At 50.4% G+C, this 27,772-nt stretch overlaps 1 protein-coding gene across 4 annotated transcripts in view; it reads left to right on the top strand.

The window, feature by feature from the left end:
* The window catches only part of LCK (LCK proto-oncogene, Src family tyrosine kinase), a 26,702-nt gene extending 4,406 nt beyond the window's left edge, over positions 1 to 22,296 (top strand). The window contains exons 1-13 of one of the 4 annotated variants that reach the window (XM_084873086.1): positions 1 to 2; positions 13,284 to 13,393; positions 13,919 to 14,000; positions 14,192 to 14,282; positions 14,525 to 14,623; positions 14,767 to 14,870; positions 15,180 to 15,329; positions 15,617 to 15,769; positions 15,887 to 16,066; positions 17,801 to 17,877; positions 17,972 to 18,125; positions 18,203 to 18,334; positions 21,653 to 22,296. The exon at positions 1 to 2 is cut by the window's left edge and continues 91 nt beyond it. In XM_084873086.1, the coding sequence (XP_084729212.1) occupies positions 13,289 to 13,393; positions 13,919 to 14,000; positions 14,192 to 14,282; positions 14,525 to 14,623; positions 14,767 to 14,870; positions 15,180 to 15,329; positions 15,617 to 15,769; positions 15,887 to 16,066; positions 17,801 to 17,877; positions 17,972 to 18,125; positions 18,203 to 18,334; positions 21,653 to 21,855 (1,530 nt within the window). In that variant the 5' untranslated portion in view covers positions 1 to 2; positions 13,284 to 13,288 and the 3' untranslated portion in view covers positions 21,856 to 22,296. Of the gene's footprint in view, positions 3 to 12,698; positions 12,722 to 12,759; positions 12,845 to 13,283; positions 13,394 to 13,918; positions 14,001 to 14,191; positions 14,283 to 14,524; positions 14,624 to 14,766; positions 14,871 to 15,179; positions 15,330 to 15,616; positions 15,770 to 15,886; positions 16,067 to 17,800; positions 17,878 to 17,971; positions 18,126 to 18,202; positions 18,335 to 21,652 lie in introns of those variants that run through there. The other 3 variants (XM_084873087.1, XM_084873085.1, XM_084873084.1) reach the window with 3 other exon arrangements.
* Positions 22,297 to 27,772: the final 5,476 nt, after the last annotated feature.

Raw genomic sequence — 27,772 nt, 5'->3', positions numbered from 1 at the left:
GGGTAAGTGGGTAATGGTGGTGATTTTGAGGTGCTATTTACTGGCAAGTATCGCTGTTTTGTGTTGTCAGTGCTGTTGGGAGTCACAGACATTACCGGTCAGTGAGCTGAAGACAGGCATGTTGGCTTCCTGTGAAAATGGAGTAGCTAGCCAGAGGGGCCCCAGCTCAGCCACAGAGGGCAGGGCTAGGGTAGTGTGTGCACCGCTGTATCCCCAGCGCTAGACCAGAAGTTGGCACATAAAAATTGCCCACTAAATTTGTCAATAGGCTGGCCCATTAAGAAATTTGTGCGCCCTGCGGGGGTGGGGGGGGAAGAAAAGAAATTTGTACACCCTAACCGGTTTGGCTCAGTGGATAGAGCATCGGCCTTCAGACTGAAGGGTCCCGGGTTCGATTCTGGTCAGGGTCGTGTACCTTGGTTCCGGGCACATCCCCAGTGCGGGGTGTGCAGGAAGCAGCTGATCAGTGTTTCTCATCGATGTTTCTAACTCTCTATCCCTCTCCCTTCCTCTCGGTAAAAAAGTAATAAAATATTAAATAAATAAAAAAAAGAATTTGTACCACCCTAGTTGGTTTGGCTCAGTGGATAGAGAGTCAGCCTACAGGTTTAAGAGCCCCAGGTTCAATTCCGGTCAAAGGCATATGCCCGGCTTGGGGGCTTGGTCCCTGAGAGGGGGCTTGCAGGAGGCAGCTGATTAATAATTCTCTTTCATCATTGATGTTTCTATCTCTCTCTCCCTCCCCCTTCCTCTCTAAAATCAATAAAAATATACTTTAAAAAGAAAAGAAAATTGTTCTGGCCAGTGTGGCTCATTTGGTGTTGCATCATTCTGTGCACCTACTAGCAAAGGTTTCAGGTTCGATTCCTGGTCAGGGCCCAGACCCAGGCTGGGTGTGTATGGGAGGCAACTGATATATATCTCTCTCTCCCTCCCTCTCTCTTCCTTTCTCTCCCTTCCTCTCTTTCTCAAATCAATAAAAGCATATTAAAAAGAAGAGGATTTACATCCTCTAAATCACTGGCAGAGGCCTAAGCTCAAAATTGTCTCACGGTGCAGCCTTTCCAAAAATATGGCCTGTGCACCACTGATGTGGGTGAGTGACTTCAGGGGGCGACGAGCAGACGTTGACAAATGAGAATTTATGTACTGAATTCTGTGTTTATGCTAATATGTATGAACTTTTATGGCTGGCGATACTGGTTTTCCATTTATGTTAGTGAAGTTTCACTTTAGGTCAATATACTAAAGGAGGAAAGGTGGTCTGTGAAAGTACCAAAACTGTCAAAGAAAAACGAAAACGATTCATAGTTTTAGCCTGGAAAACGCTTAACGCTGGTGTAATGAAACGCTCATGCTCGCCTCCAATCACTATAATTCTCATTTACTGAGTCCTTATTACGTCCAAGCACCACGTTCAGCACTTTATCATATGGGATCATCTGTAGATCATATGTAGTAGCCCTAGAAGCAGGTCTATTTTTATTCTTGTTTTGTAGATGAAGTCACTGGGGGAAGCTGGGAGAGTTAGTAACCTGCCCCAAGACCATCTGCCAGGGAGGGACTGGGTCACTGTGACATGGACATGGTGAGCTGAGCCTCCGTGACCTGCAGGCTCCAGTTTAATAAAGTTTAATAAAGCAGCATGGATTATCAAGCTGTAAGTAAGGCTCTGTCCTGATAAGACCCCGTGGCCCAAAATACACACAGAGGTATGAGGGAGGGCACTGACTACACGGGATTATTACTAGGCACGTAAAAGTTACTAGCTGAAGGGCCTCTACCAAGAATACCAGCGTTAGCGTAATTGCTCTGTAGCCCTTGTTTATGGCAGCAATTAACTACTAGCAGAATCAGTTCTGTGTTCAGCACACTTCCAGTTTGTGAGAATAAATTCAACTTGTTTGCATGGAAGAGACGTATCTCCTTTTTTTATTTTCAAACCTATTTTTATTTTTAAAATTTTTATTTTATTGTTTTAAGTATTACAAATAGTAGTACATATGTCTCCTTTTTTTCCCTATGGACCTTCCCCCAGCCTCCCTTCCCCCCTCCCTGCACATGCCCTCCCCCCTCCTCCGCAGTGTCCTGCGTCCATTGGTTACGCTTATATCCATGCATACAAGTCTTTCGGTTGATCTCTTACCCCCACCACCACCAACCCTCCCCAGCCTTCCTGCTGTAGTTTGATAGTCTGTTCTATGCTTCTCTGTCTGTGTATCTTTTTGTTCATCAGGTTGTAATGTTCTTTATTATCCATAAACGAGTGAGATCATGTGGTATTTTTCTTTCACTGACTGGCTTATTTCACTCAGTATAATGCTCTCCAGTTCCATCCAGGCTGTTGCAAATGGTAAGAATTCCTTCTTTTTTATAGCAGCGTAGTATTCCATTGTGTAGATGTACCAAGGTTTTCTTTTTCTTTTTCTTTTTTCTTTTTTTAAATATATTTTATTGATTTTTCACAGAAAGGAAGAGAGAGTGATAGAGAGTTAGAAACATCGATGAGAGAGAATCATCGATCAGCTGCCTCTTGCACACCCCCCACTGGGGATGTGCCCACAACCAAGGTACATGCCCTTGCCCGGAATCGAACCTGGGACCTTTCAGTCCGCAGGCCGACGCTCTATCCACTGAGCCAAACCGGTCCCGGCTCACACAGTCTTTTTCTTTTTTAATATATTTTATTGATTTTTTTACAGAGAGGAAGAGAGAGGGAGAGAGAGTTAGAAACATCCATCAGCTGCCTCCTGCACACTCCCCATCGGGGATGTGCCCGCAACCACAGCACATGCCCTTGACCGGAATCGAACCTGGGACCTTTCAGTCCGTAGGCGGATGCTCTATCCACTGAGCTAAACTGGTTAGGGCTGTACCAAAATTTTCTAATCCACTCATCTGCTGATGGGCATTTAGGCTGTTTCCAAATGTTAGCTATTGTAAATTGTGCTGCTATGAACATAGGGGTGCATATATCCTTTCTGATTGGTGTTTCTGTTTTCTTAGGACATATTCCTGGAAGTGGGATGACTAGGTCAAATGAGAGTTCCATTTTTAACTTTTTGAGGAAACTCCATAGTACTATCTTTGGCGGTGGCTGCACCAGTCTGCATTCCCATCAGCAGCGAAGGAGGGCTCCTTTTTCTCTGCATGCTCACCAGCACTTGTTTGTTGATTTGTTGATGGTAGCCATTCTGACAGGTGTGAGATGGTATCTCATTGTTGTTTTGATTTGCATGTTTTCATATGTCTCTCGGCCTTCTGTATCTCCTCTTTCGAAAAGTATCTATTTAGGTCCTTTGCCCATTTTTTGATTGGATTCTTTATCTTCCTTTGGTTAAGTTGTGTGAGTTCCCTGTAAATTGGAGGGGATGTTGGAGATTAAACCCTTGCTGCAGATAACATTTGCAAATATGTTCTCCCATGCAGTTGGCTTTCTTGTTGTTTTGTAGATGGTTTCTTTGCTATGCAGAAGCTTTTTATTTTGATCTAGTCTCATTTGTTTATTTTCTCCTTCGTTTCCATTGCTCTAAGAGCTGTATCGTTAGATATATTGCTAAGACAAATGTCTGCTATTTTGCTGTCTATGGCTTCTTCTAAGATTTTAATGGTTTCCCATCGTACATTTAAGTCCTTTATCCATTTTGAGTTTATTTTTGTGTTTATTATGGTGTAAGTTGGTGATCTAGTTTCATTTTTTTGCAAGTATCTGTCCCGTTTCCCCAACACCATTTATTGAAGAGACTCTCTTGACTCCATTGTATGGTCTTCCCTTCTTTGAAGACTTATCTTCATGTTCCCTATATTTGGGAACTCTGAACTCACAGAGTTCATTCAAAAGTGGTGTTATATAAAAAAGGAACACATGGCCCTAACCTGTTTAGCTTCAGCCCACGGACTGAAGGGTCCTGGGTTCGCTTCTGGTCAAGGGCAGGTACCTTGGTTGTGGGCTCAATCTCCAGTAGGGGGTGTGCAGGAGGCAGCTTAATCAATGTTTCTCTCTCATCAATGTTTCTATCCTTCCCCCTTCCTCTCTGTAAAAATCAATAAAATATATATTTTTAAAAAGAAACACAAGAAAAAGGAGGCAACTTAGGACAATCCCTGATTCACCCAGTAGAATTTATTTACCATGTCTGCCAACCCTGGGTCCTGAGTCCTGTGAGGAGGGTTCTGTGTGGGCAAGCCATAGCTCAGGCTCTTCATTGAACGTTTGCAACTTTGCCGATAACCAAATCTTGGCCAAAGAAAAAGGCCTTGAGGTTATTCCTGACAGACTTGGCCACAGGTTGCCCAGAGTACAACAGTGGTCTGCAGCGGACTAGCCTGCTCGCTCTTTGTAAAGGATTGGCCTGAGGAACCCAGCAAGAAGCTGGCACACATTTTGGACAGATTGTGTAGTAAATGAAGTTTATACTTCGTGGAAGAAAAAGTGTTGTGCCCCACCCCCCCTCCTTTTTTTTTAATTTAAAGAGGGCAAAACAGCCCGGCCCTTGTGGCTCAGTGCTTGATTGTTGACCCATGAATCAGGGGTTCACGATTCAATTCCAGGTCACAGCATATGCCGGGGTTTTGGGCTCGATCCCCATTAGGGAGTATATACGAGGCGGCTGATCAATGACTCTCTCATCATTGATGTTTCTCTCTCTCTCTCTCTCTCTCTCTCTCTCTTTTTTTTTTTTAAATATATTTTATTGATTTTTCACAGAGTGGAAGAGAGAGGGATAGAGAGTTAGAAACATCGATGAGAAAGAATCATCGATCAGCTGCCTCTTGCACACCCCCTCCTGGGGATGTGCCTGCAACCAAGGTACATGCCCCTGCCCGGAATCGAACCCGGGACCCTTCAGTCCGGAGGCCGACGCTCTATCCACTGAGCCAAACGGGTCCCAGCTGATGTTTCTCTCTCTATGTCCCTCTTCCTTGCTCTCTCTGAAACCAACCAAAGAAACAATTTTTTTTTTTTTAAAGAGGGTAAAACACATTCTATGGCCGGCCAGGCCAGGTGATGTCTATGATCATGTCTATGGAGTTGATAAAAGTAAATGAATTAGCAAGAATCAGAACTCATCATGATATGATTCCTATACAAGCCTGGAATCAGAAAATCTAGTCCATGACTTTCCCCAGCCTGGGGTTTTTGATCAGTTCTACACAATGTGAGCAGGGCCCCTGTGTGTGTGTGTGTGTGTGTGTGTGTGTGTGTGTGTGTGTATTGAGTACTTCACTGAGAGGCAAGAAGGGATGGGGACTGAAATCTAGCCCTCACTGCACTCTCCAAACTTTTTGTTTGTTTGTTTTATTAGAGGAGAGAGAGAGAGAGAGAGAGAGAGAGAGAGAGAGATTGAGAGAGAGAACATCCATCAGTTGCCTCTTGCATGTGCCCTGACCAGGAATAGAGTCAAACTACTGCCTTCTCAGTGGTGTACAGGATGGTACACCAACCTACTGAACCACATCAGACAGGCTCGCTCTTCCAATTTGCTAACCCCAGGGGCGGGCGGCCCTTCTAACTGGCACCAAGCGCTCTGTGGATCATGCACAGCCTTGAGTTTGAGGGAGAACATTCCAGACCCTAGCCAGAGAGGTTTAGAATCTACAAAATTCCTGCCATTGACCTGGCATTTCTGAGTTGTGAGAAGAGAATGTTCTTTTTCATTTAGCCCAGGGTTTGCCCTCATTGCTGGTTCTAAAAGCCCTTGGGATTTCCTTGGATTTTTTTCTTCTTTTTTCTTTCAAACAATGAGAAATTTATATTAAATTTTAATATTTATTTTCCTTTTCCTTACTTCATTTATTAACCTGGTCATATGATTTTGGGTCCTCAGCAATCTCTGTCAAGCAAAGACCAGAAGCAGGGGACCCACATTTAATATAGATAGATATATCTGTATAAGATCTCACAATCAGCCCTGGCTGGTTTGGCTCAGTGGATAGGGCATCAGCCTGCGGACTGAATGGTCCCAGGTTCGATACTGGTCAAGGTCATGTACCTTGGTTGCAGGCATATCCCCAGTGAGGGGTGTGCAAGAGGCAGCTGATTGATGATTCTCTCTCATCTATGTTTCTAACTCTCTATCCCTCTCCCTTCCTCTCTGTAAAAAATCAATAAAATATATTTTTTTAAAATCTCACAATTACACGGGGACAGGCACAAACTATACATACCCCTATTTTTGTATATCCCCATCTGCATGCACTGACTCATACACACCCATGGCTATGCATACATCAGCAGGAATGCTCACTGAGTCATATGCCTCCATATGTAAGCACTTCTTTACTCTCCAATTAGGTACATGTACACTCAGAAACATGCATTCTAGGAAGAGGGAGAATTGTCTTTGAGAGAAAAGACTTTGTTAACAGAATAATGATTACATTTAAAAAAATATGTTCTTATTGCCCTAGCTGGTTTGGTTTAGTGGATAGCGTGTCAGCCTGCGGACTGAAGAGCCCCAGGTTTGATTCCAGGCAAGGGCACATGCCAGGGTTATAGGCTGGGGCATGCAGGAGGCAGCCGATCAGTGATTCTCTCTCATCATTGATGTTTCTATCTTTCTCTTCCTCTCTGAAATCAATAAAAATATTTTTTCTTTTACATTTTTTAATTAAATTATTATCTGTGTACATATTTTAACATTGCCCCCCAATAAAAATATTTTTTAAAATATGTTCTTATTGATTTTAGAGAGAGAAGAAGGGAGAGGGAGATAGAAATATCGATTGGCTGCCTCCTGCACTGAGCCACACTGGCTGAGCTACAACGATTACATTTTTGATGGAGTGGATCCAATTCTGTCACACCTGCCTCGCTGTCCATTTTTTCTGGGACCTCGCAGGATCCTCCACCCTCTTAGACTTCTCAGGGAGTAAGGGTAGAGTACCTTGATAAAGGGGGTAGGGGCCTGATTTGAGTGTCACGTCTGCCAAGAGTCGTGTACTATTGGGAAAATTATGTAGCTTCTCTGATCCCCTGGATTCTTCATCTTTAAAATGAGGCTGGTGGCCGAGACCGGTTTGGCTCAATGGATAGAGCGTCGGCTTGGGGACCAAAGGGTCCCGGGTTTGATTCCGGTCAGGGGCATGTACCTTGGTTGCGGGCATATCCCCAGTGGGGGGTGTACAAGAGGCAGCTGATCGATGACTCTCTCTCATTGATGTTTCTAACTCTCTATCTCTCTCCCTTCCTCTCTGTACAAAATCAATAAAATATATTTTTAAAAAAAAGAAAAGAAAAGAAAAAACGAGGCTGGTGAATCACATTAGGGCCCCTTAATTCTTCTCTGTCCCTGTGTTTCCTGCTCCTTCCTCCCCCCACAAACACACCCTGTGGATCTTATGATTTTGAATTTTTGTCACTAAACTATCTCATTTAGGTACCAATTTTCTTGTTTTCTAATTCAAATTTTAATCAGAGACTTAGCTAAGTCTGCACTAAAAAAACAATAAAACAAATTTGTCAAATTAAGAAACAAATAATAATACAATTTCCCTTTAGACTTTTAAAATATTGATGTAACCTGCAGGCCTTCCACACTATCCTGGGGCCTCCTAGGACCTGTCGGTGTCAGTGGCTCTAGACCGGGAGCCACTGACACTGACAGGTCCTAGGGGTTTCTGACGGCTGCCAGGCCCTACGTTGCAGAGAGCAGGATCTGCTACCTGTGGCTGGAGGGCTTCCGAGCACAAAACAAGGCAGGGAGGAAATACTGAGGGGTCAGGTACTGGCAGAATTACAGAGTTCCTTTCCGCTTAATTTAACACAACTTGACTTTTTCCACTCACGGCCCCAGTCTTAGGGATGTCCGGTCCTCTCTGATAGGCCCGGAGTCAGTCCAGGATCAGGTCCTGCCTGCATGATCTCCTGGACTCTTGCCCAAAGCCTTGAGGCTCCTTTTCCCTCCCCAGGATCTCAGCCTGGACTAGATACCAGCTTCCAGGCCTATTATTCCTTCCGCCCTTCTTCTGACCTCTCCTCGCTGCTACATGTCATTTCATCCCCTCTTCTCATAACCCCAAACGTTTCTCATCTTTCTCTTACTCTTCGCCAGGGCCTCCAAGAATGTCAGGCCTGGGAGGGACCTCACTGATCTCAGTCCACACGCCATCTGACGTTGGTGATCTCAACTACGTTATAACCAGCCTGTGGTTTTCTGAGGCCTGTTTGAGCAGCACAAACAACAGGATGCTCACGACCTTACTAGACAGCTCAGCGTATTTTAGGCTTATACAGGTTGCCATCAGTCCTTTCCTGAAGGCTTTTGCTCCTAACCAGTTCCTGGTCAGAATGAAAACAGCAGTCAAAAAGCCATCTGCATGATGACAGGAGGAGATGTGACTTTGGGTGGTGGGCATGCAGTGCAATACACAGATCATGTAACATAGAAACCTACACCTGAAACCTGTATGTTCATGGTGACCACCCCAATAGATTTTAACTTTAAACAAAGGCATTTGCAGCCACAGATGGGTGGACATTGGCTGAGCAATTTCTCAAATGTCTACCCCCTACCTGCTGTGGGGTCGAACCCTGGGTTCAAAATAAGACCACCAGAGGCTGAAGATTGATTTAAAAAAGCAGGCAATGATTTATTGAAAAACTGGCCAGGACAGCCGTGAGAACACTACAGGCAGGTGGGCCCCACACAACGGCACTGATTCAGGCGTAGGCAATCCTTTTTAAAGCTTCAAACCACAGGAATTTCCCTTTGTTCTAAATTCTAAAGGCTGGGAACATTGGAATGTGGCCCTATCTTGCCCATAATACAAAAGCAGAACTCAGAGGTTAATCTCTAAAGGTTATCTATAGTTTCTACCCCTGAAGCTACTGAGTCAGTGGGAGTCAATCTCCTTTAACTACCCTTTTGTTTAAGCAAGAAATCGAAGGTTGAAGTCAGATAGCAAGGTTAAAATTCAAACAGCAGTTTTTACCCAAGTATGATTGCTACCATATTTCACTACCCTCCTCCAAGACTCCTAACAGTAAGGGGAAGAATTAATGCATCCCCTTTTCCTTGATTTGGCTTAAAATTCCATGTGTGTTTTGCATTTTCCGTTATAATACAATAGATCTGAGTTTGTTTAACTATATGAAGAAGGTGAAGGAAGATGCTCTGGGAAGAGGCACACCAGTGGCTCTGGTACCCATGAGAGCTTGTAAGTTATCTCAGTTTAAAAAACAGGAGCTTGCCGAAACGGGTTTGGCTCAGTGGACTGAAGGGTCCCAGGTTCGATTCCAGTCTAGGGCACGTGGGGGGCGTGTAGGAGGGAGCTGATCGATATTTCTCTCTCATCAATGTTTCTAGCTCTCTATCCCTCTCCTTCCTCTCTGTAAAAAATCAATAAAATACATATTAAAAAACACACACAAAACAACCAGAAGCTGGGACATATGTAATACTTTCAACAATAAGGAATTATTAAAAAAGAAAAGAAATAGAAACATAAGCTTGCCCCTGGTGGCTCAGTGGTTGAGCATCAACCAATGAACCAGGAAGTCATGGTTTGATTCCTGGTTAGGTCACATGTCCAGGTTGCAGGCTCAATCCCCAGTAGGGGGTGTGCAGGAAGCAGCCCAATTGATGTTTCTCTCTTACATGGACTTATCTCCCTTTCTCTCACTCTCCCTCTCTCTCTCTCTCTCTCTCTCTCTCTCTCTCTCTCGCTCTCGCTCTCGCTCTCGCTCTCACTCTCACTCGCTCCCTCTCCCTCTCCCTCTCCCTCTCTCTCTTCCTCCCTTTAAAATAAATTTTTCAAAATTGAGGTATAATTGACATATGTCCTTAATTCTTGCTAACTCAACCCTCCTTCCACTTGGGCCCAGCATGGGTTAACAACTCTAGCTTTGTTCTCTTAGATAAGTTGTGTGAATTTAAGCAGGCCTCTCTGGGCCTTGGTTTGTTCACCTAAAATCAGAGATTAGATTTGGTGGCTGCTAAAACCTTTATAGATGGTAGAATCTGTGCATTAAAACAATTTTTTAGTGGGGAGGGGTGGGAATGGGGGGATGAGGACAAATATGTGATACCTTAATCAATAAAGAAATTTAAAAAAATAAAAAAACAAATTTTAAATTGTTTTATCACAGTTGACATTCAATACTACATTAGTTTTAGGTGTGCAACATAGTGGTTAGACATTTATATAACTTACAAAGTGAGCCCCCTAACAAGTGCAATATCCACCTGGCACCATACATATTTGCTACAATATTGTTATTTTTATTTATTTATTTTTAAAAATACATTTTATTGATTTTTTACAGAGAGGAAAAGAGAGGGATAGAGAGTTAGAAATATCGATGAGAGAGAAACATCAATCAGCTGCCTTTTGCACACCCCCTACTGGGGATATGCCAGCAACCAAGATACATGCCCTTGACTGGAATTGAACCTGGGACCTTTCAGTCTGTAGGCTGACGCTCTATCCACTGAGCCAAACTGGTTTCGGCTGCTACAATATTATTGACTGCATTCCCTATGCTGTACTTTACAACCCAGTAACTGATTCATAGGTCTACACTCAACACTGAACCACACCGGCCGGGCTGAATCTCTTAATTCCTCCACCTTTTTCACCCAGCCCCTCAGCCCTCCTCCTATCTGGACACTACCATTTCCCTGTATTTATGAGTTTGTTTCTATTTTATTTATTCTGTTCATTAGATTCCACATGTAAGTGAAATCATTTGTTATTTGTCTTTCTAAAGCTGACTTATTTCACTTATCATAATATCCTCCAAGTTCATCCTTGTTGTTGCAAATGGTAAGAGCTCATAATTTTTTTATAGCAGAGTAATATTCTGTTGTGTATTCAAATGTACCACATCTTCTTTATCCGAGTGTCTACTGATGGACACTTTGATTGCTTCCAAATTGTAGCTATTGCATGTGAAATGTCCTTCCTTGTCTCTTGTTATGGCTTTTGTTTTAAACTCTATTTTGTCTGCCAGGCCGGTGTTGTTCGGCGCTTGAGCGTGGATCTGTGAACAAGGAGGTCACACTTGGCTTCCCAGTCAGGGCACATGACAGGGCTGCAGGCCCCGTCCCCTCTGTGGAGCATGCAGAAGGCAGCTGATCAATGATTCTCTCTCATCACTGATGTTCCTATCTCTCTCTCCTTCTCCCTTCCTCTCTGAAATCAGTAAAAATATATTTAAAAATATCAATAAAAACATATCCTCAAGAGAGGATTTTTTAAAAGTCTATTTTATCTGATATAAATATTACTACCCCAGCTTTTTTTAAAGTTCCATTTGCATGAGATGTATTTTTCCATCCCTTTATTTCCGTCTGCATGTGTCTTTTGATCTGAAATAGGTTCCTTGTTGGCAGCATAGGTATGGGTCTTGTTTTCTCATCTTTTCAGCCACGCTATGTCTTTTGATTAGATTTAATTCACTTATATTTAAACTAATTATTGATAGGTATATAGTTATTGCCATTTTATTATTCATATTTCTTCTTTTTCTTCCTTTGGAAGTCCCTTTAACATTTCTTGTATTAGTGGTTTTGTGGTGGTGAACTTTTTAGCTTTTTCTCATCTAGGAGAGAATCTGTGCATTAACCCTTCATATGCCAGTCAACTTTATTTATTTGTTTGTTTGTGAGAGAAAGAGAAAGAGATTGTTCCATTTATTTATGTATTCATTGGTTGTTTCTTGTATGTATGATCGAATCCATACCTTTGTTTATTAGGACAATGCTCTAATCCAGCGGTTGGCAAACTGTGGCTCACGAGCCACATGCGGTTGGCAAGGAGCAGTTTGCCGCTCTGTTGACTAAGGAGTTTGCCGACCGCTAACCTAGACTCTTGATTCCAATAATTACAGGCTGTTGTTCCTTATGATTAAGCCCCTATCCCAGTGGTCAGCAAACTCCTTAGTCAACAGAGCAGCAAACTGCCGCTTGCCAATCGCATGTGGCTCGTGAGCCACAGTTTGCTGACCACTGCTCATTTCAATTGAGCTACCTGGCCTGGGCCCTAGTTGATATTTATAAATGACAACTAGTTGTGGGTGCTGGGGCATTCAAGCAAAGAAAGCACAGGTTCTATTCTCCAGGCATTCCCCCACCTCAGCTGGGGTGGTTGACACATAAGTCCGTGCCGAAGCCGCTGATGGTGCCTGAGGAGAACTGCAGAAGTGAAGAGCATTGGGAAGGCTCCAGAGAGTAGGTGATAGGTGAGCTGACCTTGTTGGCTGAGTTCAGTAGATGGGACGCAAAGAGAGCATCCCCCCAGCAGGAGAAGCACATGCGCAAAGGCATTGGAGTAAGAAAATAGTGTGGGGGGTTTGGGAGGGACAAACGTAGCTCAAAACAGACTATGTATGTGGGGGTGCCTGTGTGTGTGTGTGTGTGTGTGTGTGTGTGTGTGTAAGAACAGACTGAGGAAGTGGATTTGATCTTGATATTAAAGGGTCTTGAGCACACGGTGAATCTAACTTTGTCTGAGGACTAGTGCTTTCCCAGCAGTTCTGAGGAGCAGCCCAGGAAGGAGGTGTCCTGGGGCCTCCCAGGGCCTTCAGAGAAAGGCCCCACTGGGCCTCAGGCACAACAGCTCCATTTTTGCTTTATCTCTGGGGTTCTGCTTGGTTTCATCTGACAAAAAGTTTCCACTGCTAAAGCAAGCAAACAAATAAAATGAAAAAGTTACAGCCAATAGGGCCACTGAAGGATTTTCTGCCGGGGAGAAGCAGAAGAGACCCTCTGAAGGAGACGTGGGTGGGAGGGGAAGGGGGCAGAGGCCCCATGGCTGACTTTGGGGAGCAGGAGTCTTTCACTTAGCCTTCTGGCCGGGAGAGGGGGGTGGTATGAGGAGGTGGTGCGCACACACCTCTAAGGTATGGGCGGACCAAACCTAGGTCTCTCCCAGGGTTCGGGAGAAATGTGTGGTCTCAGTGGGTAGTCCCCCACCGTGGGGGATGGGCAGAGAGAGGGAGAGAGAGAGAGAGAGAGAGAGAGAGAGGTTGGGGGAGAGGCAGGAAGCGGGCAGCTAGACTAACAAAGGTGCCTGTGTCGGTTTGCCCATCCCAGGTGGGGGGGCGGGGCCTAGGGCTGGGGTGTGTGTCACTTTGCTTGTGGCATGTGGGGGCTCCGAGGGAGCATCCGTTAGTAGCTAGGTCCCCATCTCAGCTCTGCTATGGCTGGTGAATGGGGCCTGGGGAGGCGGGCTAACCACCTCAGGGACTTCTGGAAGTTTCCGGGGCCAGGCCCCTGTATGTCGGAGGTTGGGCGAGCAGATGCTGGGGGAACCCCTTAAGCTCCTCTCCATTCCCCCAGGGACCATGGGCTGTGGCTGCAGCTCAAACCCTGAAGATGACTGGATGGAAAACATCGATGTCTGTGAGAACTGCCATTACCCCATAGTCTCACTGGATGGCAAGGCCACGGTAAGAGGCGGGACGTGGGGCTCGGTGAGGGAGCCGGGTGGCGTGCACACCTCAGAAGAACGAAATGGGCCACCTCGAAAGGGCCTTGAGCCCTAGCTGGTTTGGCTCAGGGGATAGAGCGTCGGCCTGTGGACTGAAGGGTCCCGGGTTCGATTCCAGTCAGGGGCACATGCCTGGGTTGCGGGCTCGATCCCCGGAAGGAGACATGCAGGAGGCAGCCGGTCAATGATTCTCATCATTGATGTTTCCATCTCTCTCTCCCTCTTCCTTCCTCTCTGAAACCAATAAAAATATATGTAAAGTCCTTGAAATAACAGAGCGGCTCTCTCCTCTGCAATACAGAAAGGAAAAGAGGCTCAGAGAAGGGAAGGGACTCTCCTAAGGCCACACAGCAAGCAGTTGGCAAATTCAGGGAGAGGAAGACCCAGCTGGGCTGGAGAAGTGCAGATCAGGGTGGAGAGGGAGAGGAGCCGGGATCTGACCTAGCCTCCTGCTCTGACCGCACTCCCATCCCCTGCCCCACAGCTGCCCCTCCGGAATGGCTCTGAGGTGCGGGATCCACTGGTCACCTACCAGGACACCAACCCCCCAGCTTCTCCACTGCAAGGTGACCTCGCCAGCAGGGCCTGGGAGATAAGGCCTGCGGGTCCTCGGCTGTTGGCCTCGTCTCCTCCCCATCTCCCCTCTATTCTGCCCTGCTTCTCGTGCCCCAGTCTGTGCTCTGCCCCGTCACTGCTGAACTCCGTGTTCCCAGCCTCCTCCAGGCTGGTTCTCCCTGACGCCCCCTGGTCTTTACAGACAACCTGGTCATCGCCCTGCACAGCTACGAGCCCTCTCACGATGGGGACCTGGGATTCGAGAAGGGCGAACAGCTTCGTGTCCTGGAGCAGTGAGTGTCCCCTCTGTGCCACCCATCCTTGCCTGCGGTGGTGAGGGAGGAAGGGAGCAGAGACCCCGGCCCGCAGCCCTCCTGCAGGTGCTGACCCGCTTGCAGCAGGCGCCCTGGAGACCAAATGAGGAGCCAGAGCGTGCTGGGCTGGAGGGTGGGGTGGCATTTACAGCGGGGGCTCGGAGGGAGGGAGTCCCGCCGAGCCAGGCCGAGCCAGCCACGCTGCCCGCCGATGTCCCCAGGAACGGCGAGTGGTGGAAGGCGCAGTCTCTGACCACCGGCCAGGAAGGGTTCATCCCCTTCAACTTCGTGGCCAAAGCGAACAGCCTGGAGCCCGAACCGTGAGTGGGGACCCCGTTTGGGGGATGGGTGGGAGCAAGCGGACCTAGGGACCCCGGAGCAGAGGAGGGCCCCACCGCTGGAGGGGTGGGTGATGGAGGAGGAGCCTTCCAACACACCACGGCTTTCGCTCCGCCCTGCGCAGCTGGTTCTTCAAAAACCTGAGCCGCAAGGATGCCGAACGGCAGCTCCTGGCGCCCGGGAACACGCACGGCTCCTTCCTGATCCGGGAGAGCGAGAGCACCGCGGGTGAGCGGGGGCGGGCCTCCGTGGACGGGATCTCCGTGGGCGGGGCCTCGGTGGGCGGGCCCGGACTGGCCCCTGTGGGCGTGGCCCAGACTGGCCCCCTGTGGGCGGGGCCCGGACTGCCCCTCGCTGGGCGGGGTCAGGGGCGGCGCCCCAGGGGCGGGTCCTCGGTGGGCGGGGCCCGGGCTGGACCCCGGGCGCCTCGGTGCGGGCGGGCGGGTGAGTCCCGGGGCAGGGGCGCGGGGGCTAAGGGGCGCCCGCCATCTGTTCCCCCTCCCCCTCTGACGTTCGCTTCCCTGTTCCTTTAATCAGGATCGTTTTCCCTGTCCGTGCGGGACTTCGACCAGAACCAGGGAGAGGTGGTGAAGCATTACAAAATCCGCAACCTGGACAAAGGCGGCTTCTACATCTCCCCCCGCATCACCTTCCCCGGCCTGCAGGAGCTGGTCCGCCATTACACCAGTGAGCGCGGCGGGACCCCCTCACCGGCGTCCTGGCACCTGCCTCCCCCAGTCCCTCTCGGGGACACGCTCTCCCCAACACAGCTCTCCCCATCACTAAGCTGCCCCCATCACTAAGCTCCCCCTATCCCTAAGCTCTCCCCATCCCTAAGCGTGCCCTTTCTTTCTGGGCAGGGGCGAGGGCCCTTCCCCTGCAGCCGCAGGGGTCCACCCCCCCCCCCCCCCCTGCCAGGCCGGTTCCCTAGATGGGGTTTGGTGAATTCCCTGCTCCCTCCCTTGTCCTCGCAGATGTTCCGGACGGGCTGTGCACGCGGCTGAGCCGCCCCTGCCAGACCCAGAAGCCCCAGAAGCCGTGGTGGGAGGACGAGTGGGAGGTCCCCAGGGAGACGCTGAAACTGGTGGAGCGGCTGGGGGCTGGCCAGTTCGGGGAGGTGTGGATGGGTGAGTGAGGCCCTCCTGGACTGCAGGGGCGGGGGAGGGGGAGGGGAGGCGTCCGCTGAGGTCAGAGAGGGTCCCCCTGCAGTCTGGGTGACTTCCTCCCACCCCTGCTCGCCCCAGGCTACTACAACGGGCACACGAAGGTGGCGGTGAAGAGCCTGAAGCAGGGCAGCATGTCCCCCGACGCCTTCCTGGCTGAGGCCAACCTCATGAAGCAGCTGCAGCACCAGCGGCTGGTCCGGCTCTACGCCGTGGTCACCCAGGAGCCCATCTACATCATCACAGAATACATGGAGAACGGTGGGCATCACCGCCCCCTCTGCTCGCTCTGCTCTGCTCTCGCTAGCGCTAGCGGGTGGAGGGGATCTGCCTTCTCTCCTGGCACAGCACTGAAGTTGCTACAGTTTTCCTGGGCGCCTGAAGTCTCCCCCTGGCCTGTCTGGGAGCCCAGCCTAAGGCGGCAGGCTCTGGAAGAGCATCCAGCCCCCGTCTTCCCTGGCCTGCAAGTCCCGTGGGCCTTCAAGGCCCTACCTTGATCTATTATAAAGATGCTTGTTTTCAGGAAATTAGTGGCTCCCTAGTCCCCTTCCTTTCCCTTCTGTCCCTGAGAGTTGGAAGGCCAGATCTGCCCCAAAGCCCTCTTTTTCAGTTCTGGGTGAGCCCCCACCCCCTTGGTCTGTTACTGGGCAGAGGAAGAGCCCAGGGCGGTAAAGAGGAATGTCCGGGTCTAGATTTGCTACAGATTTGCTGTGTGACACAGGCCAAGTTCCTGACCTGCGTCTGTGCTCCGTTTCCCTGAGTAAAACAGCAGAAACGGTTCGCCCAGAAATAATACAGAGAAATTACTAAGGTCTCTAGGATCTGGCTGCTCGAGTTAGAACTCTGGTTTCACAATTCTGAGGCCTTGAGCTAACGACTCCACCTCTCTCTGCCACGGTGTCCTCCTCTGTAAAATGGTGATTGCAATGCAATAGTTACCTTATCATAGTTCTTTACGGAGAGGGAGTTAAAACACATAGAGCAGTTAGAACAGTGCCCGCCTGTGTTGGCCTGTGGACTGAAGGGTACCAGGTACGATTCCAGTCAAGGGCATGTACCCTGGTTGCGGGCACATCCCCGATAGGGGGTGTGCAGGAGGCAGCTAATTGATGTTTCTCTCTCATCAATGTTTCTAACTCTCTCTCCCTCTCCCTTCCTCTCTTTAAAAAACAGCAATAATAAATTATATTTTAAAAAAGAAATATCAATGAGAGAGAAACATCGATCAGCTGCCTCTTCACACCCCCTACTGGAGATATGCCTGCAATCAAGATACATGCCTTTGACCGGAATCGAACCTGGGACCGTTCAGTCCTCAGGCTGACGCTCTATCCACTGAGCCAAACCAGTTAGGGCTCCACACTCCTTTAAAAGCACACATTTATTGCTGCTTACTTTGGGCTGAGCACTGGGAACATGGATGGACCAAGCAAGGAGCCTGCTGTCTCATTTAATTACTATGCGCTACAGGAAAACCAGAGTTTGTGCTAGGAAAGTTCCAGCATGCCCCAGAGAATGTAGATGGTGATTTAACTTATGTCTAGTAGGGTCTAGAGAAGCTTCCTAGAGGAATGGTCTAGCTGGGCCACGAAAGAAAAATAGGCAGAGATGGGACAATGAGGCTGCGGGGTAAGAATGCAATGGTCTATGCGGAAAATGTGGACATTGTCTAGGGTGGGTGGAACAAGAGTAGCAGGAGCGGGGAAGAGAAGAAACTACAGAGTGGGCCATGCAGAGCTTTGGGTGCTGGCTGAGGAGTTTGAGCTCGACCCCATGGGAGACAAAAAGCCTACAGATCCCTTTGAGCATGGAAAAGACCTTCACGTGTGCCAGAGCTCCTCACTCTGAACACACACTCCTCCATTTTCTGCCCTTCCTCTCCCTTTCCACATATAAGACACTGCCTCTAGACACCCCTACACACAGTTAGTGGGAGAAGGTTGGGAGCTCTCTCCTCAGGCAACTTGGGTCAGCAACTCTTGCTTCTGCCCACAGGGAGCCTGGTGGATTTTCTCAAGACCCCTGCAGGCATCAAGCTGACCATCAACAAACTCTTGGATATGGCAGCCCAAGTAAGGAGACTTGGCAGGGCTGGGCGCGGGCACGAGTCAGCAAGGTAAGGATATCCGGCCCACCACTGCTGACCAACCCATACCCGACCTGCAGATTGCGGAGGGCATGGCGTTTATTGAAGAGCGCAATTATATCCACCGTGACCTGAGGGCCGCCAACATCCTGGTGTCCGACACCCTGAGCTGCAAGATCGCAGACTTTGGCCTAGCACGCCTCATTGAGGACAACGAGTACACAGCCAGGGAGGGTAGGTGTGGGACGGAAGGGAAGCCTGGGACCTGCAGGCCAAGCAGACCCAGGTGACCTCACTCTGCCTCCCCACAGGGGCCAAGTTTCCCATTAAGTGGACGGCGCCAGAAGCCATTAACTACGGGACCTTCACCATCAAGTCGGACGTGTGGTCTTTCGGGATCCTGCTGACGGAGATTGTTACCCATGGTCGCATCCCTTACCCAGGTCAGGACCAAAGGCAGGAACTAAAAAGGGTGATAAGGCAGGGCAGTAAAGCCCATGCCTTTCTACTCACTTCTTCTCAGGCTCAGAACCTGAAAACTTTCTACTTGCTTCTCCTCCATCTTCTCAGAGACTCGACTCTGATATCACCAGGGAGGGACCAATCAACCATGGCTGACTTTCTTTTCTTTTTTTCTTTTTTTTTTTTTTTAGAGAGAGTTAGAAACATCGATGAGAGAGAGTCATCGATCAGCTGCCTCTTGCACACCCCCTACTGGGGATATGCCCGCAACCAAGGTACATGCCCTTGACCGGAATCGAACCCGGGACCTTTCAGTCCCCAAGCCGATGCTCTATCCATTGAGCCAAACCGGTTTCGGCCCATGGCTGACTTTCATCTCTGTCTCTGGATCTCTCTCTTCCTTCGATAATCCCAGCTCTTCACTTTAGTTCCAACACAGGCAGCCTTGTATGGGTGAAAAAGTTCTGGCCTCGGAGACAAGAAGCCTGCCTTTCATTATCAGACATGCCGCGATGTTAACTTTCTGTTTGGTCAGATGATTCCTTCTTTGGTCAGATGATTCCATATGTAAAATGTAAGGTTAGGCTATTACCTGGCCCACCCCTAGCTGGTTTGGCTCAGTGGATAGAGCATTGACCTGTGGACTAAAGGGTCCTGGGTCATATTCTGGTCAAGGGCAAATGCCTGGATTATAGGCTGGATCCCTAGTAGGGGGCATATGCCGCAGGACATAGCCAATCAATGATTCTCTCATATCATTGATGTTTCTCTCTCTCTCTCTCTTTCTCTACCTTCTCTAAAATCAATAATAATAATTTTAAAAATATATGTTCTCAAGAGAAAATGATGCCAAAGTTGTTTAGAAGTCTGGGGAAAAAATCACACACACACAAAAAGCATATTACCTGGCCCATTTAAGCACTCAAGAGTGTTAGGTTTTGTTATTAATAATCACTTTGGGCAAGTGACCTCACCTCTCTGAGCCTGTTTCCTGGTATGAAAAACAAGATTATCTGTGAAAGAGCTTGACTCATAATAGGTGTTCACTAAATACTGACTTCCCTTCCCTCTGAAGCTTTTTGTCTAAAGAACAAGAGAGAGAGAGAGAGAGAGAGAGAGAGAGAGGGGGGAGAGAGAGAGAGAGAGAGAGATGTAAACAACTAAGTCCCACTCTCTCCCACTCCCCCTTTATCTACTGGACAAAGTCCTTTTGCCCCTGAATTCAGCCAAGACAGCGATGGAATCTTTGAAAAGGAACTCGCTAGGAAACTGGGGAAAGGAAATGGAACACAAAGACAGGGCACGGAGGTCACAGAGCGCAGTGGCCAGATTTTAGAAGCTTTCCCCATGGAAGGGAAAGGCACTTTAGAATCGGAGGGCTTTTCCTGGCCTGGACGTGCCCCATCACAGAACCGAGGGAGAGTGCTGGGGCTGGAAGCCCACTCTGGTCAGTGTGCCAAGGACCCTCACTGCCCCTCCACTGTGCCCACAGAGGCGAATCCACAGGCAATGCCCCTGTTACAGCTGAAAAGACATTGTAAGCATGATGGTAAATGGCTTCAGGGTCAGGGAGACAATGGAAAGTAATGGGGACCTGCGAACTTGCACCTGCTCTAGCAGACAGTTGCCTTTAAGACCTGGGGATCCAGCCCTGGCTGGCATGGCTCAGTAGTTAGAATGTCAGCCTGTGCACCGGAAGGTCTTAGGTTCGATTCCCGGTCAAGGGCACGTACCTTGGTTATGGGTTTGCACCCCACTCAGGGCCAGGGTGCATGTGGGAGGCAACCAGTCACTGTGTCTCTCTCACATCTGTGTTTTTTTCTCTCTCTCCCTCCTCCTTCCTTCCCTTCTACTCTGTCTGAAAAGCAATGGAAAAAGTGTCCTCAGGGGAGGATTAACAAAAAGGAAACACAAAAACAAATGGGCCCAAAAAATAGATGTTGTTTTTTTTTCAAGAAAAGCCAAAACTTGCAGCTTTAGAAAAATGTGCCCATTTCCAAACATGGGTGATTGATTCAAATTATTTAAAAACACTACAGAAGCCAAAACAAAGTATGTCTAAAGGTAATATTTAGGCTGGATTTAGCCTATGGGTTTGCAGCCTTGACTCTAGCCTTGGGTGTTTAGTTCCATGGCCTATGTCCCCCAGTGTGCTAATTTTGAAATGTGAGGGATCCATAGCTGGAGGCCTCCTAGGAGCAAGGCTTGGGCAAGAGGGTATCTATTGAGCACGGTCCATTCCCAAGTTTTGCAGGACCATAAGGGTTTGGTCTTTGGGAACTGCCTGTCACAGTCACCTCTCAAAAGACTGAAGGGGAAATAAGAGGCCACATGGGAAATTTAGACACAGGCAGCTGTTTCTGCCATGATCATGCCGTTCTCTGGATCAAATCCTCTCAGGGTCCACATGCTAAGAGCCTACCAGGTGGGTCAAAATGGATTTGGCTCAGTGGATAGAGAGTCAGCCTGCAGACTGAAGGGTCCTGGGTTCGATTCTGGTCAAGGGCATGTACCTTGGTTGTGGGCACATCCCTAGTAGGGAGTGTGCAAGAGGCAGCTGATCGATGATTCTCTCTCATCAATGTTTCTAACTCTTTATCCCTCTTTCTTCCTCCCTGTAAAAAATCAATAAAAATACGTGTTTTTTTTTTAAAAAAAGAGCCTACCAGGTGGGACAGGACCAGTACGAAGGCAGGGAACTGGCCCCAAAATCACTTCCTCTGGGTCCTGGAGGGGCCTGGTAACCCCTGCCCGTGCAGTACTCTGCTTTGCTGGGGCCCAGAGTCCGTCTGGCTTCCTAATGGAGCATCTCATGTGCCTGGTCCCAAAGCTAGGGAGGCCTCACCACTTCTCGTGGCTGTGGGCTCCCATCCTGCCCTGGGCCTTGACCACCATGACTTCCCACCAAATAGTCATCATCACAAGCGTGATTTAGGCAGTATCTCCTTTCCAGGCACAACGTGCTTTGTATGCACTATCTCATTCAATCCTCATAGTAAGGCTGAGGTAGGAGTTACTATTTACTCTATTTTCCAAATGAGAACACCGAGGCTCAAAATACTGAGGTGGCTCTCCAGGCAGCCAGCAGTGTGTGTTATTGAGTGTCTAAGCCACCGCTGACATTAACAGGGGCACAACTGACATTTAGCAGGTACTTCTAGGAAGGCCTTACCATGGATGAAGACCAAGATCCTTCCGGATTGGTGCTCACACCATAACAGTTAGATAAACCGAGCATCGCCCCTGCCTGTGGGCTTCCAGAGTGGAGCCTTGATGTCTTTTCTCCCATCAACCCACAGGGATGACCAATCCCGAGGTGATCCAGAACCTGGAGCGAGGTTACCGCATGGTGCGACCTGACAACTGTCCAGAGGAGCTGTACCAGCTCATGATGCTGTGCTGGAAGGAGCGCCCAGAGGACCGGCCGACCTTCGACTACCTGCGCAGCGTGCTGGACGACTTCTTCACGGCCACGGAGGGCCAGTACCAGCCCCAGCCCTGAGAGCCCTCGCGGCGGCCTGGAGCCCTGCCCTCATCTGGCCATGCTGGCCGGGAGAAGCAGTTCTTGTGCCGTGCCCACGGCCGATGCACATACGGACTCTGCATGTGAATCCTGCTCGCGTGTGGCACGTATACTTCTCCTGTTTTAGACACCGGTTCTTTAGCTGTGTGGGCTCTGCACGTGTGTCTTGTACATGTGCAGCCTGTGCATATGTCTTGGACACCTGTCCAAGCTATCCCTTTCTGGGCCTCTCATTTCCTGCGGCCACCTGAGAAAGGAGAGAGGCCTGTGATGGACACAGCTTCCGCTCTCCCCCTATGCCTTTCCCCTGGTCATCACGGAGCTCCTTGAGGGGGAAACCCTGTGTAATACCTCCGTGCCCTTCTCTTGGTGACTGGCACACATCAGGAGCTCAATAAATGTTTGTAGATGAAGACTGTGCATCTCTCCGCTCCCCTCTCTCATTTCTTCTTCCTTGGGAGGGGAGCGTGGGGGTTCAGAAGTTGATAACCACGAATTGGGATGAAAGATGGGATGAGGGAAATGTCTGAACTTTTTCCAGCTTTGTTGATGCTGGGGATGAAGAAGATGTTCCTATGCTTCTTGTCTGGGCTCTTTGAATCCGTTAAACCCCTGCCTCAAAGGACTTAGGGCAACCCTAGGGAGTGGGTGGGTCCCAGGACTCGTCCCCTCCCATTATGTAAGGGCAATAGCATTTAGTGATTCAAGGGCTATATTTGGCCTCAGATATGTTTTGATTCACCTTCAAACTGTTTTATAATATTGAACTAATGCCCTAGCAGGTTTGGCTCAGTGAATAGAGTGTCGGCTTTCGGACTAAAAGGTCCTGGGTTCGATTCCGGTCAAGGACATATGCCTAGGCTATGGGCTTGATCCCCAGTAGGGGCATGCAGGAGGCAGCCGACCCATGATTCTCTCTCATCATGGATGTTTCTGTCTCTCTCTCTCCCTTCTCTCTGAAATCAACAAAAATATTTTTTAAAAATATTAAGCTAAGTTGCTCATTTAACAAGTATTTATTGAACATCTACTGTGTACCAGGCACAGATCTGGGCTCATAGGATATACAGTAGATAACATAAAGTCTCGCCCAGCTGGTGTGGCTCAGTGGTTGAGCATCCACCTATGATCCAGGAGGTCATGATTCGATTCCTGGTTTTGGGCACATGCCTGGGTTGCTCACAATGATTCTCTTATTACTGATGTTTCTGTCTCTCTCTACTCTCTCCCTTCCTTTCCGAAATCAATAAAAAAAATATTTTAAAGAAAGTCTCCACCTTTATGGAGCTTACATCCTAATAAGGGAAGACAGACAATAAATATCACAAACTGAATGATTTATGCTACAAGGTGAAGAGTGCTAAGGGGGTAATAGAGTAGGATAAGGGGATTTATGTTTGGGAGCTTGGCATTTTTAAAGAGGGTGGTCTGGGAAGGCCTCATTGAAAAGATGAGCAAAGATTTGAGGGAGATGAGTGAGTGAGCCTTGTGGGGGAGGAGCTGGTGGGGTAGAGGGAATAGCCTGAGGCAGAAGCTTGCCTGGATAGGTCCTCTGGGCCTGTGGCCTTTTCAGGAACCATCTTGAGGTGTCTTTTTTTTTTTTTTTTAATAATATATTTTATTGATTTTTTTTTACAGAGAGGAAGAGAGAGGGATAGAGAGTTAGAAACATCAATGAGAGAGAATCATCGATCAGCTGCCTCCTGCACACCCCCTACTGGGGATGTGCCCGCAACCAAGGTACATGCCCTTGTCCGGAATCGAACCTGGGACCTTTCAGTCCGCAACCCGATGCTCTATCCACTGAGCCAAACCGGTTTCGGCTTAAGGAGTCTTTAAAGAGGTTTGTGCAGGGCTATGACATGATGTGACATTTTATTCGTTATTTTTTTTTATTTTTTTTTTTTAAATCAATCTTTATTGTTCATATTATTACAAAGGTTCCTCATTTCTTCCCCCCTCCACCAGGTTCCCACCCCACCCTCTGCCCCCTCCCCATCCCCCATTGTCCTCATCCATAGGTGCACAGTTTATGTTCAGTCTCTTCCTCCTTCCCTTTCCCCGATAGTAAATCCCTTTTCAGATAGTAAATCTGTTACTTAGCATTTTCTCATATCAATAATACCTCCACATGCCCAATGATACACTTCACACAAAAGACATTTTCAAATAGGTCAACCAGCCTCATCCAGGCCCCACCCAAGGCACTCACAGATCAACACCCCAGCGCTATACTAACTCAACACATCCAGATCTAAGCCTTCATCACTTGATTCAGCAGACCCTCAAGTTCCCGCAAAAGTTTCCAGCCATGTCTGAGAGGCAGCCGTGGGCAGGTACAAGCGAGGAGCGAGCTGTTTCGGGCCTGGCTGCTCCGGGCCTGGCCTCTGTTGCTCTGGTTCGTTCCACAACCAGCTGCTCCGGGTCTGGTCACTGCCGTTCCCGACCTAGTTGCTCTGGACTTGGCTGTTGCTGCTACAGGCCTGGCCGCACCCGACCCGGCTGCTCTGGGCCCGGTTGCTCCGGTCCCGGCCACTCCGGGCCTGGCCGCTCCCAGCCTGTCAGCCGCTGCTCCGGGCCTGGCCACACCAGACCCGGCTGCTCCGGGCCTGGCCGCTCCCAGCCTGGCAGCTGCTGCTCCGGGCCTGGCCGCTCCCAGCATGGCAGCCGCTGCTCCGGGCCTGGCTGCACCCAACCCGGCTGCTCCGGGTCTGGCCGCTCCCAGCCTGGCAGCCGCTGCTCCAGGCCTGGCCGCACCAGACCCGGCTGCTCCGGGCCTGGCCGCTCCCAGCCTGGCAGCCGCTGCTCCGGGCCTGGCCGCACCAGACCCGGCTGCTCCGGGCCTGGCCGCTCCCAGCCTGGCAGCCGCTGCTCCGGGCCTGGCCGCACCAGACCCGGCTGCTCCGGGCCTGGCCGCTCCCAGCCTGGCAGCCGCTGCTCCGGGCCTGGCCGCACCAGACCCGGCTGCTCCGGGCCTGGCCGCTCCCAGCCTGGCAGCCGCTGCTCCGGGCCTGGCCGCACCAGACCCGGCTGCTCCGGGCCTGGCCGCTCCCAGCCTGGCAGCCGCTTCTCCAGGCCTGGCCACTCCCAGCCTAGCAGCCACTGCTCCGGGCCTGGCCACACCAGACCCGACTGCTCCGGGCCTGGCCGCTCCCAGCCTGGCAGCCGCTGCTCCGGGCCTGGCCGCTCCCAGCCTGGCAGCCACTGCTCCTGGCCTGGCCGCACCAGACCCGGCTGCTCCGGGCCTGGCCGCTCCCAGCCTGGCAGCTGCTGCTCCGGGCCTGGTCTCTCCCAGCCTGGCAGCCGCTGCTCCTGGCCTGGCCGCACCAGACCCGGCTGCTCCGGGCCTGGCCGCTCCCAGCCTGGCAGCCACTGCTCCGGGCCTGGCCGCACCAGACCCGGCTGCTCCGGGCCTGGCCGCTCCCAGCCTGGCAGCTGTTGCTCTGGGCCTGGCCGCACCAGACCCGGCTGCTCTGGGCCTGGCCGCTCCCAGCCTGGCAGCCGCTGCTCCGGGCCTGGCCGCACCAGACCCGGCTGCTCCGGGCCTGGATGCTCCCAGCCTGGCAGCTGCTGCTCCGGGCCTGGCCACACCAGACCCAGCTGCTCCGGGCCTGGCCGCTCCCAGCCTGGCAGCCGCTGCTCCGGGCCTGGCCGCTCCCAGCCTGGATGCTCCGTGCTTGGCTACTGCTGTTCTGGGCCTGGCTGCTCCCAACCCGGCTGCTCTGGGCCCGGCTTCTCCGGGCCCAGCCACTCCGTGTCTGGGTGTTCCTGGACTGGCCACCCTGGGCTTTGCCGCCTCTGCCTCAGGCCTGGCTGCCACTGCCCCAGGTCTGGCTGCTCCAGTGCTGGCCGTTGATGCTCTTGTTCTGGCTGCTGCTGTTCTGGGGCCTGGCCACTGCTGCTCCGGGCCCAGCTGCCACTGCCTTGTGCCTGGCCACTCTAGGCCTGGTCGCCGCTGTTCCAACATTCTGTCCCTTTTATCTCTTTTTTTTTTCTCTTTTTTTTTTAAAAAAAACAAACACATTTATGTTGCAATGTTGGCTGGTGCGTTGAGTTCTGACTTAGTCTTTGATTTTTCAAGATCCTCTTTGTATTCTTTCTTAAGTAATTTTACTATCATTTGCTCTCACTTGATTTCTTCACATTGAGAACTTCTTTGGTTTCTTCCTCCTTGTCCTGGGAGCTCAGCAGGTTGGCCTGTGGCACCCCTTTGTTCTCCGCGGGCTCCCGCGCTGCTCCAGCCTGTTGCCGGGGTCGGCGCCGCCCAGGAAGCAGCCCCCGTCCTTGGCTCCGTTGCCAGCGCTCAGCAGTCGAAGGCTCAGGGGCACCCCCCCCACTGGGGGCCCCGTCGCCCAGCTCCTTGCTGGCGCCCGGCTGGCCGGTGTCCGGCAGGGGCTCCTGCTCCTGGTGGCGTTCCTCCAGTCTGGGGCTTTCTTTCTCCCTCCCACTAGGGGAGTCCAGGATCAGAGTCAACAGACTGTCCTCTGCGCACAGTGTGCGCGACTCCGGGGGCTCGGCCTTTCGCCGCGCTCCCAGGACTCCACCTCACAGCTCCCTCTCCCCCTGCCCGAGCCTGGGTCCCCAGGGACTGGCCCAGACCTGGAGTTCGGGGCGGTCTGGACTGAGGCTCAGAGCTGCCGCCGGAGGCTTTGTTTCTTCCTGCTAGGGTAATCCAGCATCAGAGTCAACATTCAGTCCTCTGCGCGCCATGTGCGCGCGACTCCGGGGGCCCCGCCTTTCGCCGTCCCCCGGGATTGTCTCCCCCTGCCGGAGCCTGGGTCCCCAGGGTCTGGCCCATAACTTGGGGCTCAGCGCTGCCGGTTCGGGGGCTCAACCCAGGCTGGGGGGTTCTATTTCCTTCCTGCTAGGGAACGCCAGGCAGCACCCAGCCCTCTCCTCCTCTCCGGCTGTGACCTCTCCGCGCGCGTACGTGCGAGCGCGCAGCATGTCTCCGTACCTTAGGCTTTTTTTCAGCTCCTCTGATTTTCCTTCTGGTTTTCTCCCTCCTTCCTATTGTAGAGTTTTCAGTCAGTCGACCACCTATAGCTCTGGGCAATGTCCACTCTACATTTTAGTTGTATTCCCTTGAAATTGTTGTGAGCTGCTGCGGCTAGGTGTATACCCGAGCAGCCATCTTGGGTCCTTTATTCGTTATTTTTAAAAATAGTTTATCAGAGAGGAAAGGAGAAGGGGAAAGAGAGAGAGAGAGAGAGAGAGAGAGAGAGAGAGAGAGAGAGAGAAAGAAATATCAAAGATGAGGCTCACCAGTTGACCAGCTGTTGAGACTCAACCACAGTAAATGACACCCCCCATTTACCCTTTCTAGTCTGCAGGATGTTTTTCCATTACTTTTATTCCATTACTTTTAAAGAGAAAGGAAGGGAAGGGGAGAGACAGAAAGAGAAATATTGATGTGAGAGAGACACATTGATAGGTTGCCTTCAGCATTCTAGTACGCTCCACTGTGACTTTTCAAATTTTATTATTAACTAGAGGCCTGGTGCCCAAAATTTGTGCACAGGGGTTGGGGGCGTGTTTCCCTCAGCCCAGCCTGCACCCTCTCTAATCTGGGACCCCTCGAGGGCAGTCAGACATCCCTCTCACAATCTAGGACTGCTGGCTCCCAACTGCTCGCCTGCCTGCCTTCCTGATTGCCCCTAACCACTTCTGCCTGCCAGCCTAATCACACCCTAACCACTCCCATGCCGGCCTGATTGATATCTAACTGCTCCCCTGCCAGCCTGTTTGCCTCTAACTTCTCTCCTCTGCTGGCCTGGTCACCCCTAACTGCCCTCCCCTGCAGGGTTGATCCCCTCCAACTGCCCTCCCTTGCAGGCCTGTGCCTCCCAACTGCCCTCCCCTGCTGGCCATCTTGTGGTGGCCATCTTGTGTCCAC

This window comes from Pipistrellus hanaki (genome assembly GCF_964339955.1).
Source record: "Pipistrellus hanaki genome assembly, chromosome: 2".
Taxonomy (NCBI): Eukaryota; Metazoa; Chordata; class Mammalia; order Chiroptera; family Vespertilionidae; genus Pipistrellus; species Pipistrellus hanaki.
Note: the sequence above shows the minus strand (reverse complement) of the source record. Positions and strands in the feature narration are given on the sequence as shown.